This window comes from Episyrphus balteatus, chromosome 3, assembly GCF_945859705.1.
Source record: "Episyrphus balteatus chromosome 3, idEpiBalt1.1, whole genome shotgun sequence".
Classification (NCBI taxonomy): Eukaryota; Metazoa; Arthropoda; class Insecta; order Diptera; family Syrphidae; genus Episyrphus; species Episyrphus balteatus.
Window position 1 is genome coordinate 44,056,021 of NC_079136.1, and position 16,928 is coordinate 44,072,948.

At 30.4% G+C, this 16,928-nt stretch overlaps 1 protein-coding gene across 1 annotated transcript in view; it reads left to right on the plus strand.

Moving 5' to 3' along the window:
• The window catches only part of LOC129915836 (uncharacterized), a 55,299-nt gene that overhangs the window by 26,781 nt on the left and 11,590 nt on the right, over positions 1 to 16,928 (plus strand). Inside the window, exon 2 of the mRNA XM_055995528.1 lies at positions 10,383 to 10,525. Within this exon, the coding sequence (XP_055851503.1) occupies positions 10,383 to 10,525 (143 nt within the window). The remainder of the gene's footprint in view (positions 1 to 10,382; positions 10,526 to 16,928) is intronic.

The following is a 16,928-nucleotide window of genomic DNA, read 5'->3' on the forward strand; positions in this document are numbered from 1 at the left end:
TGTTTATTTGCTTTTAATAGCAAATCTCGAAATGTTCTTTGCCAATCGCTTTCAAATTTTGACACAACGTTGCATTTACATTCCAGTAAGTTCTTATTTTGTTTTTAACAAGAAAAAAATTATATTTTTCTCACTAGTAATTATTTAGTATAACTATCTGACACGGTCACGCTTTGATGTATCTCACCGCGATTCACCACCTTCGCAAATATAAAAACTTGCGAGATTCTAAATGGAACGTTGTGTCAAAATTTGAAAGCGATTGGCAAAGAACATTTTGAGATTTGCTATTAAAAGCAAATAAACATTAGATATACCAAACACGTTGATTTCAATTTCAGATTTCTCAAAGAAGAAAAGAGATATTTAAAAGATTTAAACGGATTTAGAAAGACCAGATGTAGTTCTATTAGAAACCCTTACAAATTTATTTCAAAAAAAAAAAAACCAAAAGCTATGAAATAATCTCGAAAACTGGTAAAAAGCGGTATTTTCGATTTTCTAACGGGATTATCTCAAAAACCTGATGTGATAGAATTGTTCTGACTTCGGATTCGAGCTCAGCACCCAAAAAACCTATAGAAAAGTATATCTTGGCGTCTGTAACAAAAACCTTGTTGACCAGTGTTATTAGCTTTTTGGGACGAATTACAGATTTTACTGTCTCTTCGAAAAAAACACCCTTTCACCTAAATTTTTTTATGAAAACTCTTTATTCTTGCTTTCTATCCCAAATTCAATGTTTTCACCAAATTTCGTTAGGGTGACCCATCATTTTTATTTTCACTAAAAAAAACAACCTTTTTACCATGATATTTTAATAGACACTTTAGATTCTTGTTTCTTATCTTTAAAGTAACATAATTGCTTTTTCAAATATATAAATATTTTCTCTAAACAAAAAAAAAACACCCTTTCAGATGAAAAACATTTATGGTTTTACTTTATTCGTAATTCCCATGGAAAAGACGGGGATTTATGCCGGTAGCAAGCGTACACTTATGAATTTTCTTGTTTTTGCTTATTATGCTTTTTTATGGTTTAAAAATTTATAAATAAATCTTATTTTTATTGCTAGACATATTTATTAAAGTCGGCCACTATATGTTAACGTAATTTTAAGCAAATGTACTGATTTTTATATGTCTTAATAAATTTGAATTGAATTAAATTGACCATGGAAAAGACAACATTTTTAATACATTTCGTAAGGTAACTTTTTTACCATTGATTTTATCGGACTAATCGCGGATTTTCCCTATTTTCCAAAAAAAAACACACCTTTTAACCTAAAATATATTTATAGACTGTTTGGGTTCTTGGTTACTGTTATAAATGAAATATTTTTACCAATTTTTATTGGTGTAACCATTTTTTCCTAGTTTTTGTGGTTAGAATTTCGAATTTCATCATTTCTTAAAAAAAAAAACACCCTTTCACTTTAAATAATTTTGTACACTACATATTTAGATTCTTAATTCTTATACCAACCAAAACTTTTTTACCACGTTTTAAAAATTAATAAAATATATGTCAGCTGTTATTGGGACTTATTGGAAATGGTTAATCTAAAAAGTGTCGAGCGCTTTGTTCAAACTTTATAAAACTACACGCAACAAAATAGCGCTCTACGCTTTTTGATCTAACCATTTCCAATAAGTCAATTAAATTATTTTATAGTTTTTAGTGTGTGATACAAGCGTATTTTTAGTTTTTTAAACTATATACTTATCTGAGATAATTGGAAGTAAGCTAATTTTGATTTATGGTGTTTCGACCCCCAATGCCCCTCCGCAGGGCCCGGACCTCAAAACCATTGTAAAGTCATCTGAGCTACATATATGTATAAAGTTTCATTTCGATACGATAATTGGAAGAAGGATTAAATTGATTTGGGGTGTTTAGACCCCCCCAATGCCCCTCCCCAGGGTCCGAAAAACCAAAATAGTGTGTTGTCATCGGAACTACATATATATGTACCTACCTACAAAGTTTCAGTTCCATACGATAAGTGAAAGTGGGTCAAAACTTAGTTACAAGATTTTATTACATTGTTAGTTAGTTAGTTATTTACAAGCGAACCTAATAAGAGTATTAAAAAGTCTATTTTTACTGTACTATTATCTAGCAGGCGAGCAAGACGCTTCCAAAGATGCTGCGCTGGTCAAATTGTTATAAGTGGTTCAGAAGAATGATATCACATATAACCATATACATACGTAGGTACATACCGTCCTTTTGGTTTCACCGTAGTCAGGCCAAAAAAAAAGGAGTTCCCCAGCGACCGAAAACCATATCTACCTAAACTTTAAACCATCATTTCTGCCATTCTACCACGAAGAATTTAAGCCTAAGCTAAGTTTTATTATTATCTTGTCAGAGTCAATGGGAAAGTATTTGCAAAAGTTGTAAAACTCTTTAATCAATTTAATTTAGTCTTAATTATTTATTATTTTCAATATCAATTACTTATCATTACCCTCCTTCTTTTGCCCAAGCATAGGTATTTTGTGACAATTTTTTCCATTAATTCAGTTATGTCAATAAATAAATCAGCTCTCAAAATGATGGTTTTAGATCAGTTCTCAGAATTTTTGTTGACTATAAATAAGAGTTTCAATGGTTAATTTTATCGACTTACCTTAATTAATAAGCAAAATGTAAACGAATTTCTTAGAAAGAATTATTCAATTATTAAGACATTTAAAAAATGTAATTAAATAATATCCCTAATATTAAAATTGATAATAAATGAAAGGTGGTATAACATTGTCATATTTATGAGGCAAATATGGTTAGAAAAAATGCATTCCAAAAGTGCCATCGAAATAATCTGATCTTAAGCTTTCTTATACTTAGATATGGCTCATAATAATCATCAAAACAGATATTTTACCAATAAAATTTATTAATCACATGTTGGCAGTGAAAAAACCTCTATAAACATGAAACACACTATAATGATGTTGACAAGTATTTGCCTTCTTATTAAAAACAATTTTTGACGTGATAACGTCTTATAAATCGATGAACCATGGCAGCCACCACAAAAAAGTGACGCCATTTTCTAGCGTTACACTCTCGCACTTTCGCAGTGCGGCAAAAAAAATTCAATTAAAAATTAAAAATAAACTATTAGAGATACAAAAATCTTCTATAGCTTATTTGAAAGATAATAACCTAAAGCTTAATCCAAATGAAGGATTTTTTAAAAATTCCGTCATTTAATAGGGTAAACATGGGTAAAACGGAAAGATGAAATTTGGGCTAAAATCTAAACGCGAAGTCGTAGAGAGTTGATTTTTTTGCTATAGATAGATGAGATTAATTTAAGAATAACTGCATTCAAGAAAAAATTCTAAAAAAATTTTTAAACTAACGAACGTTTTGTTTGAACGTTGTACACGTGTTGGGGCTATGACAAAATGATGATTTTTAGTAATGGAAATTTTTTTTGACAATTCTAAAGATGCCAGGTGAAAGATGAGGGAAAAAAAAATTAGGCGTCTGATACGGATTTTTTTCCAACACTCTGCGTTTCGAAATATGAATTTTTGAAAAACACCTTGTTTTTTAGGGGTATTTTTGGGTAATTTTTGATTTTTAGCTTTTTTTTGGAGCGTTAAAAAAATCTCAAACTTATAGGGCATGTAGGTTTTGGCCTTATGCATACATGTGCAAAATTGGAAACGTTTAGTGAGTTTTGATTAAATAACGGAAGAAAGAAGTTTTTAAAAAACACGTTTTTTTACCGTTTTTAACCGATTTTCATCGTTTTTTATTTTTATCTTTTTTTCTTTAATAGATACAGGAATAAAGTATATGGAGTAATGATAGACCATGACTACGACTATATGTGTACGAAGTTTCAATCATTTCCGTAAACACAATTTTGAGATAACGGTAAAATAAAATTTTAGAATTCAACAGGTTATAACTTTTGACAAAGAGCAGATAGAAATTTTATTAAACTTTTATGAGCATTCTGATACAATTACCTTTCATTTGGTATATCACACATAACGGTAGACTAACTACAAGCTACACAATGTTAAATCAAGAAACTTGTGAAAAACCTCAAAACACCAGTGTGGGAAGTACCGTAATCTCAGTCTGGAATTTCGACATGGTTGACTTTAAAAAATTCTAACTTCTCTTGTATTCATCTTTGAAATGAGATTGATACGTCATTTGAAAGGTGAAATAATAAGCTTTCACATGGTAATTTTTTTTTTATAGATTTTCAAACAAAAAAATTGATTCCATAGCCTGAGAACATAAAAATAAATGTTTTTTTTTTGCTTTTTTTAATGAAATTTGATCGAGTTCAAAAAATTCTAGCTCTTTTTGTAGATGTCTCATAGATCTGATCGATATATATATTTTGAGTTAAGATATTAAGCTTTCAGATGGTATAAAATTTTTTAGGAAAAAAAATGGAATTAATGACGTGAGAAGATAAAAATTCATGTTTTCTTTGCTTTTTTTTGATGAAAATGATTGTTTCCAATAAATTATTTTTATACTTTTTGCGCATTGTAAAAAATTTAAAAATGGTTTTATTCTTAAGAAGAAATACTTGGCTTTTAAATTGCATAATTTTTTTTTGTAAGCAATAAAAAAATTAATATAATGAGAAAATAAAAAAGGTATTTTTTTTTTAGCTTTTTCTTGTAAATAATGATTGTTTGAAAAAAGTAAACGCTTCAATTGACTCATTTTAAACAAAAGTACACAACCTGTTTTCTGATGACGTTATCACGTAAACCGGCTTTACAGACAACCTCTTTTTAAAGATTTAATAGTGTTGTTTCTGTAAGCCTTTATAAGAGCAAAAAGAGCAAAACCTTCATATTGGAAGGTCTTTGTATTTAAGTTAATTTAATTCGCGCTTTTTTTGTGTAAAGTTGTAGGTAAAATTTTAAATTTTGGTGAAAATTAAGGAAGTCGCAAAGTTTTTACAAAAAAAAAAAAAAAACGATCACCCATGAAATTTCGCGGATTCATTCCAATTGTTTCAGTTTTTTCCTAGAGTTTTTAGTAGTCCGCACGCGATTTTATTAGAACGTCATTTTAGAACGCCTTTAAGAACTGATAGAAGGGTTAGGAATAAAAATTTGAAAAAAATTGATTTGGAACCAATCTAGAGGGCGGGCGTCCTAAAATTTTTTTTTTCTAGGGACCACCCTAATGTATTATACAAAAAAAATAATAAGTATTCTCTGGTACACTTATAGGAACGAATAACACTATCGATTCTTGATAAGAATGGTAATCGGAGTTTTAAAAGGTACTTCTTGAAATGCAATAAGAGTGACTTTGGAGTTTTAAAGGAATTTTACATGGGTAAAATTAATCAAATGGATCATTATAAAAGCGAAATTGTTAGTTCCATAGGTACCTATGTACATATTAGGGTGTCCGTTATTTCCCAAAGTGATGTTTTCGGGGGAGACACCCCCCAGATCGAAAGTCTAGGACCTAAGTAAAGGGAATTTTTTTTGGAGGTCATTAACCCGTGCCTCTAGGTTCATACTTTCCCCATACAAATTTGTATGGGAAATTTTTAACTTTTGCATAAAATTTTTTTTCTCTCGAGTTAAACCATCTATTTTCAAAATGTTTGTTGATTCTGGTTAGAAAATAGTTCCTTTAAAAGATCACATATTTTAAAATTGACCAAGGATTTAAGAAATAGATGGTTTGTCATGCTAACTTTATACGATATGAGGTCAAAAACAGTTTTTAATTTTTTTTGAAAAAAACCAAAAGCGCGGCAATATTTTTGAGTTTACAGTTTTTATATTAACCCAATGCGGCAATTAATTGGCCAAAAAATTTTAAAAATTGACCAAGGATTTAAGAGATACAGGGTGTGTCATGCTAACTTTATATGGAATAGGGTTAACAAAAAATAGATTTTATTTTTTTTTTGAGAAAACCAAAAGAGATATATTATTTTTGATTTCACGGCATAATTACGGCAATTAAAATTTAAATAATTAGCGAAAAAAAAATTGAAATTGATCAAAAATTAAAAGTTGTCATGCTAACTTTATATAAAGTTAGCATGACAAACCTTGGTTTACCGATTCTGACTAAACTAAGCGCGCGGCAATTTTTTTGACTTCACGGCATAAACACGCCAATTATGTGGCAGTTACTGAGCCAAAAAAAATTAACTTTTCAAAAGTTGTCATGCTAAGTTTATACGGGTGAAACTTTTTGTAAAAAAAGCATTTATACAATTTTAATATTAAGCCAAAAATAAAATTTTGAGAAAAATCAGCATACTTGTTGTTAACCTTAAGAAATAAAAATAGTAAATAAAGTAATTCAGTCTTAGGACCACATTCAAACCATTTGTTTCATTTATTTATTATAACCAAAAATAAAATTTTGAGAAAAATTGATTTTTGGATTAAAAATTTTTTTTTTTTTGAAAACTTGAAATTTTGGTTTTACATGTTGATTAGTGATTTCTACAAAAGGGCATACCAATTTTATTTTAAAATTTTTTTTCAAAAAAATTATTCATAGAAAATTAGTTTAAAAAAAAACGGATCTAACGATTTTGAAATTTTTTTTCTAAAAATGCATCTTAATAAAACAAATGAAATTGCATTCTTGCAAATTGGGCAATTTGAATAATTTTTTCTATTAAAAGTCCTACAAATTCTAGCAACTTGAAACCCTAAGAGCAAGTTCGTGCGACCCAGCCGTGCATTTTATTTTCATTTGCAAAAAACATTTTATTTTTTAATTTGTAAATGAAACGCAAATGCAATTGAAAAGAAATACTTTTTTAAAGCCCTGATTCCATGACACTTAATCTCAAGGTTTTCATATGTAATTTGTTATACCTAATCTACTTGATATTATTTATCTCATTATTTCGTTTTTCTGGCCTAAATACATTCCTTGGGAATTGGTTTTTTCTTCTGTTAAGATATTTGAAATAAAATAAATTCTTGGGTTTGGTGAAAGCTATACTAACCAAAATTAAGAGATAAAGAATCACCCCAGTAGGAATCATAATGACCCAAACAAAGAATAGGATATATTTTTTTTTGTTATTATTTTTATTATTAATTTTTTTTTGCTCAAGGTCAGTTGAGGATTTATTTCGAGGAAAATGTATAATAATGAGTTCGTAATTACATTTTAATTAGAAATCGTGTGGTGGAATAAAATTTTGTGGAAAAATTATACAACGCCATGCAAAAATAGTCAATCTAATTAAATTTTATTTCTGGTGTATAGTTTTCTGGGAAATATATTTTCAATTACATATGTTGTTGCAAATATACGAGTTTAAACTGAATGTTAAAATTGGTTGAAATAAAAATCATGTCACAAGCATGAAATTTCTATCTATATATTTTGCCTTATGCAGTCTTTTATAATCTACTTTAAGTTGCTTAATTAGCTTTTGAAGAGATTGAGCCGTTCTTGAAAGTTAATTCATCCACAAAGTTGCTGGGACATCTTCCGTAATAGCTCACGGTGGTCCTGAAAACGCGGCAGGGTTTATAAAAATGGATCCCAAAAGTAATGATGCAGATTTGTTCGAAATGATCTCAGGATTCCAAATTTGTAAATTTTAAAATCGTACCTGATCCCTTTTTTGAGTTACAAGCATTATACATATATGTAAATACATTTGATTTAGAATGGGGGAAAAAAAATTAAACAAAAAACAATAGCACATTATAATGTCCTATACTTTTTTGGAAAGCTAAAATATACTCCTTGAATTTGATGTTTATTTGAAGTTGATTGAGTAAATAGTTTTTGAGAAATTTAATTTTAAAGATATTATTAAAAAAAAAAAAATTTTTTTTCTTTAAGTTTATTTTATTCATTTGTTTTTAATAAAGGGTAATTTTTTTTACACAAATCAATGCTCTCATTGATTTTAAGTCAAAAACGAAAAACCGCATGTTTAAAAGTATCTTAGTTTTTAAGATTTAAGGAAAAATGTATCTTTTCTCCAAATTTTTTTTAGCTATTTTTAAATTTTTTTTCAAATAAAAAAAGAATTAGCCTCAAATCAATTGGAAAAAAAGGCCACTGTAACACGCTGCTGATCAGGACGTCTTCTGGATTCATGGAAAATGGCTCTTACGATGAAAATCGAGAAACGGTTTTGTGGTCCCTGAGGACCTTAGCTGTCGTGAAATCTATGTTATGTGGAATATTTTTCTGATATACGTAATATATAACTCTTACATTTCAAAAATAGTCCTGAAATATTCAGAAAGTTGTTAAAATAATTTAAAAAAATATAAAAATAAAAAAAATAAAAAACTCTAAAAATGGCAAAAAAAAAAACATTAAAAAAAAACACCAAAAATGAACAAAAAAAACCTCAAAAAAGGAGCCAAAATACCACTACGTTCTTGGGGTTGATTCTGAGTCACACTAAGTGTGATTAGAACTTACAAATCTGTTGATTAAATAACCATTATACAATTTTTTCCTTAGGAACAAATAAAACAAATATAAAAGTGCCTATCTATTTTTTCCATTTTTGAAAAACTAGAATAGTTTTTTGCATTTATTTTTAAGGATTTGACTAAGAACTAAATAGAACAGTCAATTTAAAAAAAAAACTTGCTACAAGGTTCAAATTTAAAAAAAATTAACTTAAATACAAAAAATTATTTTCTTTTTTTAAATTTTGACTTTGAAATTAAATTTCTCAAAAACTATTTACTCAATTAACTTCAAATAAACATCAAATTCAAGGAGTATATTCTAGCTTTCCAAAAAGGTATAGGACATTATAATGTGCTTTTGTTTTTTGTTAAATTTTTTTCCCCCATTCTGAGTCAAATGTATATATATGTATAATGCCTATTACTCAAAAAAGGGATCAGGTACGATTTTGAAATTTACAAATTTGGAATCCTGAGATCATTTCGAACAAATCTGCATCATTACTTTTGGGATCCATTTTTATAAAACCTGCCGCGTTTTCAAGACCACAGTGAGCTGTATTCTATTGGATAAGTAGCTGAGTTGGTCGTCTTTCATAAAGAGTGTTGCTACTAAAAAGGGTCTGCAATTTTGTCTGTTCAGATTCTTTGAATGCAGACTTTAGTCAGGACATCTGTTTCGAGGTTTCCAACAAGCAGAAATGCTTAGTGATATCAAAAGTAGGTAGGTACTTGCGCTTTTAAGCAAGCCCTGACCTATGTCAGGGCTCTCCTTTCAGAATGGTGGCCACTTCTATAGACATTTTGCCAATTACTTTTTCTGGGATTTTTGTTTAGTGTCAGACATTGTGTTGGTGTATAAGATCTGTTGTGGGTTGTGGAATTATAATAATAATTGTGAAATACCTACAAAAGTATAGACAGGCAACGTCTAGAGCGTGTCATTTGTCAAAAGTCCAAAATGATGTGTTATTGAGAAATTGTTGACAACTTTCTTCATAATTCAGAGGCAACACACTGAAACTCTATCCTCAACATTTTTTTATTTTTATCTTATAATAGAAATTCCGAAAAAATGTATCTTCGATGAGAGTAGAAAAATCATATCGAAAAACATCGATGCAATTGTGATTTAAATTGTGAACAATTCATGGAAATAAGAAGAAGAGTAATTCCATGAAGAAATGGGCTTAGATCTGAAACAAATTATGCAAGCTGTTTTTACTTTTTTTTTCAATATCAAATCTTTAGTTACAATGGGGCAAGATAGCCCAAAGTGGCTTTCTTGAGGCACAATTTTCAAATTCGGTGATCGAATGCACGAATAATTTTTTTAAACATGCGAGGAGCTTAGAGTAGAATCCTAATAATGAAAGATTCCTTATCTTTATCATGGTTGTAAAAAAATAATTTTTTTGAATGCATTTGCTTTCCATTTATGATTTAAATAAAATTTGAATGCAAAATGTGTGCATTAAATATTTTTCGAATCCCAATCAAATACTTGAATATATGTAATTGTTAATGCAAATATAATCGGCTTTGTTAAAAATGTATTTGACATTCAAAGCAGATAATGACTCAGGCAGAGGTTTTAAAATTGATAAATTAAATATTATAAATGTTAATGATAAATTCTTTGACAAAGGATTTTCATCTTCAAAAGTTGCATTATTAAACTCATTATGAACATGAATTAACTTAATTAAATATTCATGTACAATAATAGCATTTATAATTGGGAGAAATCCTGTAAAGCCCCAGTTAGGCATTTAAACTTGGTATAGTTTGCAATAATATGAAAAAAGTTAGGACTTGCTATCTTCACTTTCGTTAAAAACAAAAAAAAAACAATTTTAGGGTTTAAATTCTGATTAAATTGAAACATAAAATTTTTTAGGCAGGTACTAATTTTTGATTAACTTTATTTGATTATTTCAGAGTTTTTAAACGTGGAATGGAATGCTTTGATCGTTATACGGAGCGCTGTTTACCTAAAGATAAAGTTTTTCATTTTCAAAATAATGTGGCTGGTGCAAGGAAATTTTTGAGTAAATTTTGTGATGATCATAAATTTCAAAAAGGTGAGATGAATCTTTAAATTCCTTTATAAGAATTAGGTACAAATATGGTAATTTGTACTCTTAAATTGTTTTTTTTTTTTTCTATTTTTTATTCGTATATTTTATTTGAATTTTTTTTTTCGATTTAAATTTGTATTTATTTTATTTATTTTTGCTTTGAAGTATATTTGAAAAAAAAAAAAAAAATAATGTGTGCAATTCACATGTGGTAGAAGTGAAACCTTAAATAAACATTTTTCTTGCAAAAAAAAAAAAAAAATAGAAAAAATCTACCTTTTTTTATTCTATCACCTTTAAATCGGTTTTTTATATGACAACCTATATAAATTTTATATCATCTGAAAGCTTATTATTTCAGCTCAAAATATTTGTATCGACCATGTCTATACAACATCTACAAAAAGAGCTAGATTTTTTTTGAACCAAATCACTTTTCATCAAAAAAGCAAAATATCATTCATTTTTCTCTTCTAACACCATTAAATATATTTTTTTTAAATTACTACCAATGATAAATTTTATATCATCTAAAAGCTTATTTCACCTTTTATATGACGTATCAATCATGTTTCTACTATGCCTACAAAAAATGTAAGAATTTTTTAAAGCCAACTATGTCGAAATTTCAAACTGAGATTACGGTACTGCCTACACTGACTAATGGCTGGTTGCCGATGAACAGATCTCTACACGTGTTTTGACGTATTTTTCAAGTTTTTCAGTTCAAGATTGTGTAACGTGTAGAGCACTTACCGTTATGTGTGATATATAAAATGCAACGTAATATTAACAGCATGCGTATTAAAGTGTGTGTTTGTGTGCTCTATATCAAAAGTGTTTTGAAAAAGAACATCTTTTTACCGTTATCTCAGGATATTGAATATGAAATTGAAATTTTGCACAATTATAGTTTATTTCATTTATCTTTCTATTAAAACAAAAAAGTTATAATCAATTCATTTTTCCTGTCGCTTTTTCGTTTCATCTTCTTTCAAATCACTACGATACTAAAAAAGTTATCACTTCAAAAAGAAATCATGTCTAACTACAATTTTTTAAATTGCATTTCTTGGAAATGTATACATGAACTTGATCCCCTTTCTGACTTTTTCATCCTCTCCAATTAATGCATCTACAACTTCTATTTCATCTTCATCGAAAAATCTAGAAGGATCCAATATGAAAGGAGTAGACTATTCAATATTCATCTCTAATAAGTTGTTTGACTCACAACTCACAAGTCGTGTTTGCTTTATTTATTGGATAGGACATGTTGGCAAGAAAATATAAATATCATTCGCAAACTGGCATATACACAATTAATGCTCCTTTTGGCAATAAATTGACAAGACCATCAAACACTCGTCGGAACTGATTTATATATCACACGAAAACGTATTTAATAACTAGGAACTATTTTTAATTATTAATTAGTACAATGTATTTGGACGTGACAGGTATTACGATCCGAATATTGACATCATTATTGCTATTGAATCGTATTTTCTGTCTCCGCAAGTCAATGTTACTGTATGAACCAATTAGTAGTTCTTATGTAAATAATCAAGATGATTCTATTCTATAGCAGTTACGTAACTATACTTTGTCCAATTGAAATTGTCAGCAAAGAGATTTTAGAAAGTTGCATAATATCTGTTAATCTGAACGTAGTAAATGAAATTTTTAACGGTAAATAGATTTGAAGTTGATATAATTTTTTTTGAAGTTATACTTCTTATGGGAGGGTGAGTATGAAAATTTACTTTTTGACAAGAATGTCAAAGGGATTATGACGCGATCACCCTGGGTAGCAGGGCTGTCGTTTCACCTTTAGAGTAGGCAGTACTTTAGTATTTAAAAATGCACTACGCCGCAGTACGGCAAACATAAAACACACAACACGTTGCAAGTTACATGTTTCATGTGCATGTGGCAAGTTGCATGTGGCAAGTTGTATGTGGCAAGTTGCATGTGGCAAGTTGCATGTGGCAAGTTGTATGTGGCAAGTTGCGTGTGGCAAGTTGCATGTGGCAAGCTGCGTGTGGCAAGTTCTAGTGGGAAGTTGCATGTGACAAGTTGCATGTGGTAATTTCCATGTGGCAAGTTGCCAGGGTTGCAAAAAGCTCACATTTCAGCTCAGCTCACAGCTCAGCTCAAATTTGAGCTAGCTCACTTTTGAGCTAGGTACCATAGCTCAGCTCATTTGAGCTGAGCTGAAAGTGAGCGCCCCAACTTCCAACGCCTATATCTCGGAATTTTGAAGAAAATGGAAAAAAAATGTTTTGATGCCAAGGTAGCGGGGACTCTAACATACATTTGGGTACAACTCTCATCCCTGTAGGTCCACGCGTTCTCAAACCGGGAGAACTTAAAAGTAAAAAAAAAATAGGCACGATTCTGAAAAAATAGGCATGATGTGGCGGTTTAACATGGAAGGCGATTTTTTAAAAGTCTGACAATGTGCAAAGCGTAGGCCCATGACACAAGCTATCATTTGGCATCACTCCCAAAAATTGCTCTCAAACGGTTTAGCTTCCAGGAGCGTTCAAAGATTCGGGGATTTTTCGAAACAAAATTTTACCCCAACTTTCAAAGGCGATTTTCTCGGAATTTTGAAAAAAATCGAAAAACCGGATTATACCACTATCGGGTAGCTGAGAATATAAGCTTTCATATGGCACCACTCCCCTGTCTCTAGATCAAAGCGTTTCAACGCCTATATCGCGGAATTTTGAAGAAAATGAAAAAAATTTTTGTGATGCCAAAATTTAGCGGGGACTCTAACCTACATTTGGGTACAACTCCCATCCCTGTAGGTCCACGCGTTCTCAAACCGGGAGAACTTAAAAGTAAAAAAAAAAATAGGCACGATTCTGATAAAATAGGCATGATGTGGCGGTTTAACATGGAAGGCGATTTTTTTTAAATCTGATAATGTGCAAAGCGTAGGCCCATGACACAAGCTATCATTTGGCATCACTCCCAAAAATTGCTCTCAAGCGGTTTAGCTTCTAGGAGCGTTCAAAGATTCGGGGATTTTTCGAAAAAAAATTTTACCCCCACTTTCAAAAGCGATTTTCTCAGAATTTTGAAAAAATCGAAAAACGGGATTATACCACTATCGGGTAGCTGAGAATATAAGCTTTCATATGGCACCACTCCCCTGTCTCTAGATCAAAGCGTTTCAACGCCTATATCGCGGAATTTTGAAGAAAATGAAAATAAAATTTTTGTTGCCAAAAGGTAGCGGGGACTCTAACCTACACTTGGGTAAAAATCCCATCCCTGTAGGTCCAGGCGTTCTCAAACCGGGAGAGCTTAAAAGTAAAAAAAAAAATAGGCACGATTCTGAAAAAATAGGCATGATGTGGCGGTTTAACATGGAAGGCGATTTTTTAAAAATCTGACAATGTGCAAAGCGTAGGCCCATGACACAAGCTATCATTTGGCATCACTCCCAAAAATTGCTCTCAAGCGGTTTAGCTTCTAGGAGCGTTCAAAGATTCAGGGATTTTTCGAAAAAAAATTTTACCCCAACTTTCAAAGGCGATTTTCTTGGAATTTTGAAAAGAAAAAAAACAAAAACCGGATTATACCACTATCGGGTATCTGAGAATATAAGCTTTCATATAGCACCACTCCCCTGTCTCTAGATCAAAACGTTCAGCTCCCAGAAGTTTTTTCGCGCCTCAACTTCCAACGCCTATATCGCGGAATTATGAAGAAAATGAAAATAAAATTTTTGATGCCAAAAGGTAGCAGGGACTCTAACCTACATTTGGGTACAACTCCCATCCCTGTAGGTCCAAGCGTTCTCAAACCGGGAGAACTTAAAATTAAAAAGAAATAGGCACGATTCTGAAAAAAAGGCATGATGTGGTGGTTTAACATGGAAGGCGATTTTTTAAAAATCTGATAATGTGCAAAGCGTAGGCCCATGACACAAGCTATCATTTGGCATCACTCCCAAAAATTGCTCTCAAGCGGTTTAGCTTCCAGGAGCGTTCAAGATTCGGGGATTTTTCGAAAAAAAAAAAAAAAATTACCCCAACTTTCAAACGCGATTTTCTCGGAATTTTGAAAAAAGTCGAAAAACCGGATTATACCGGAATTCAAATGAGCAAGTTCCATATTGCTACTACTTGTGCTGAAGCACACACAATTCTCATAAAATTACCATATCGCACATTTTATGCGCAATTCATTTACTTTCGTTAACCATCAACCGTACGTTCTGAACCGCACAACATGAGTAAATTTCACAGAATAAATTGAAAACTAAATATACGCAAGGAGGATGAAAGAATTAATTTACTGTTCACTTGATAAAAATGTAAAAAAAACTAAGTGTGGATAATTTACTTCATAATAGAAATTAAAAATATCAAATAAAATTCATTTACATAATACTGAATGAGAAGTATAACTTCAGTCGCGTGTACATGTGTACACTAGAGTGACCGCAACTCCCATAGAAAAAAATTTTTGTCGAATTTTTTCCGGGGGAACCCCATAAAATGTTCCGCCTTTGCAGATTTTTAGATAGCCAAAATTTAAGCTCGATTGGATAAGTCTAAATGGTGCCGACACTCGCTCAAAGTATCAAAAATCTCTGTTTTTTCACTGTTTTTCGAAGAAAATTAGCTCTAGCTCCCAAACAGATGGGGTTATTTTCACTTTTTATATATTAAATGAAAGGTAGTGTTATTACACATAATTCAGATTCAAAATTTGTTTAGTTTTACAAAAAAAAAAAAATATTGTCATCAATTTAAATTTTCAGTACTTACCTCAAAAAGAGCTGAAGTGCAAACTCGATTTAAAATAAAACTTTCTATGTTATAGATTGATGTTACCTATCTAATTGAAGTGCTTCTCGTATTATATATAATAATATATAATAATTTTATCAATTATAGAAGCACAGAGTAAAATTGACTGAAAAAAAAAACAAAACAAAAAGGGCACCCAGTGGGGGTTGAACCTTCTATGCCTGGAATGATAGGCGAGCGCTTTAACATCGGGCTAACTCAATGTTCACAATTGTCGTGACAAACTAAAACAAATCTTAAGATATTCAACGAAGTGTTATGGAATTTTCAGGATTTAAGCTTTTAATAGAAAAAAAATTAAATTTTAGAGAAATAATTTTTCTGTTTATTTACGTTTTTTTTATAGAAAAAAAATAAAATGCAGTTGTAAAATACATATTTGTTGTTTTTTTATGAAGTTTAAGCTTCACGAGTCGTTTCGTTGGTAGTTCAATAATTTTATTAAGATAAACTCTCGCTTTTTGCTAATTTTCCTTTGTATATAAAATAAATTAACTTAAAATAAAATGTGAGTATTAATTCTGTTGCGTTTTTGTTTTAAGATTAAAAGAAGTTTTAAGAATTGTTAGTGTTTTCCAGATATATTTTGTGTTCGTTGATATGGCATTGGCAGCAAACACCCGAGAAAAAATTTTTCTTGTAGGCTATCCGTCTCATCAAATTACAGGGTGTAAATTACCCTCAAATCGTCAAGTTTTGTCAACACTATTTTTTAATTTGCGAATTGTAAAATTAAATTTAAAGGAATCTGCAAGACTTGTCATTCGAGAGGTACATATTTTTTGGGAAAAAGCCAGAATTCAAACAAAATATGAAAAAGATGCCATTGTTAAATTAGAAAAACTTTACAATGAGTGGAGAAATCACCAACGAAATAAAAACAAAACGCTTGAAAGCACCAAAAATAAAATAAAAGAATTTGCGTTGAAAATGGACGATCTCTTTGATATAGCACATCGAGATGCCTTGACCATTAATGAAAAATAACGCAGAATTGAAGAATTCAGATTTGATATTGGTAAGCTTTAGTATTATTATCATTTTAATTAGATCTTTGCTAATGTTGACTGATTTTAAAAGATACTGAAGATGACGCGGAAACACAGGGGACGGAGGAGGAAGCTCAAGAAGAAGTATATAGCCAGAATTCTGCGGATTGGGATAGAATGGATGTTTCTCTATCTCAGGCAACCTCTGGGCCATCGGGTAGCAGGAAAATGAGGTATAGTCGTGGGGTGAAAGAGCTGTTAACAATGAAACTTTCTATGTTATTAGATCGATGTAAGGTATCTGATAGAAATGCTTCTCGCATAATTATTGCTACGATAGAAGCACTAGGGCAAAATCCAATTGAGTCAAGTTAATAACCGATTTTAATAATCTTTTAACTAAAGATGAGGAACAAAAACAATATGTACTTCAGGTAGTCAGTGAGTGCCGAAAATTATATCCTGATGCTTCCAAAACTACTTTAAGTAAGTCACTTGATTAAATTTTTTAGTATTTACTTCAATAATTATGTATAAGAAATTTAACACGATGTTAAGTATTTTGTTTTTTAGAAATCTGTT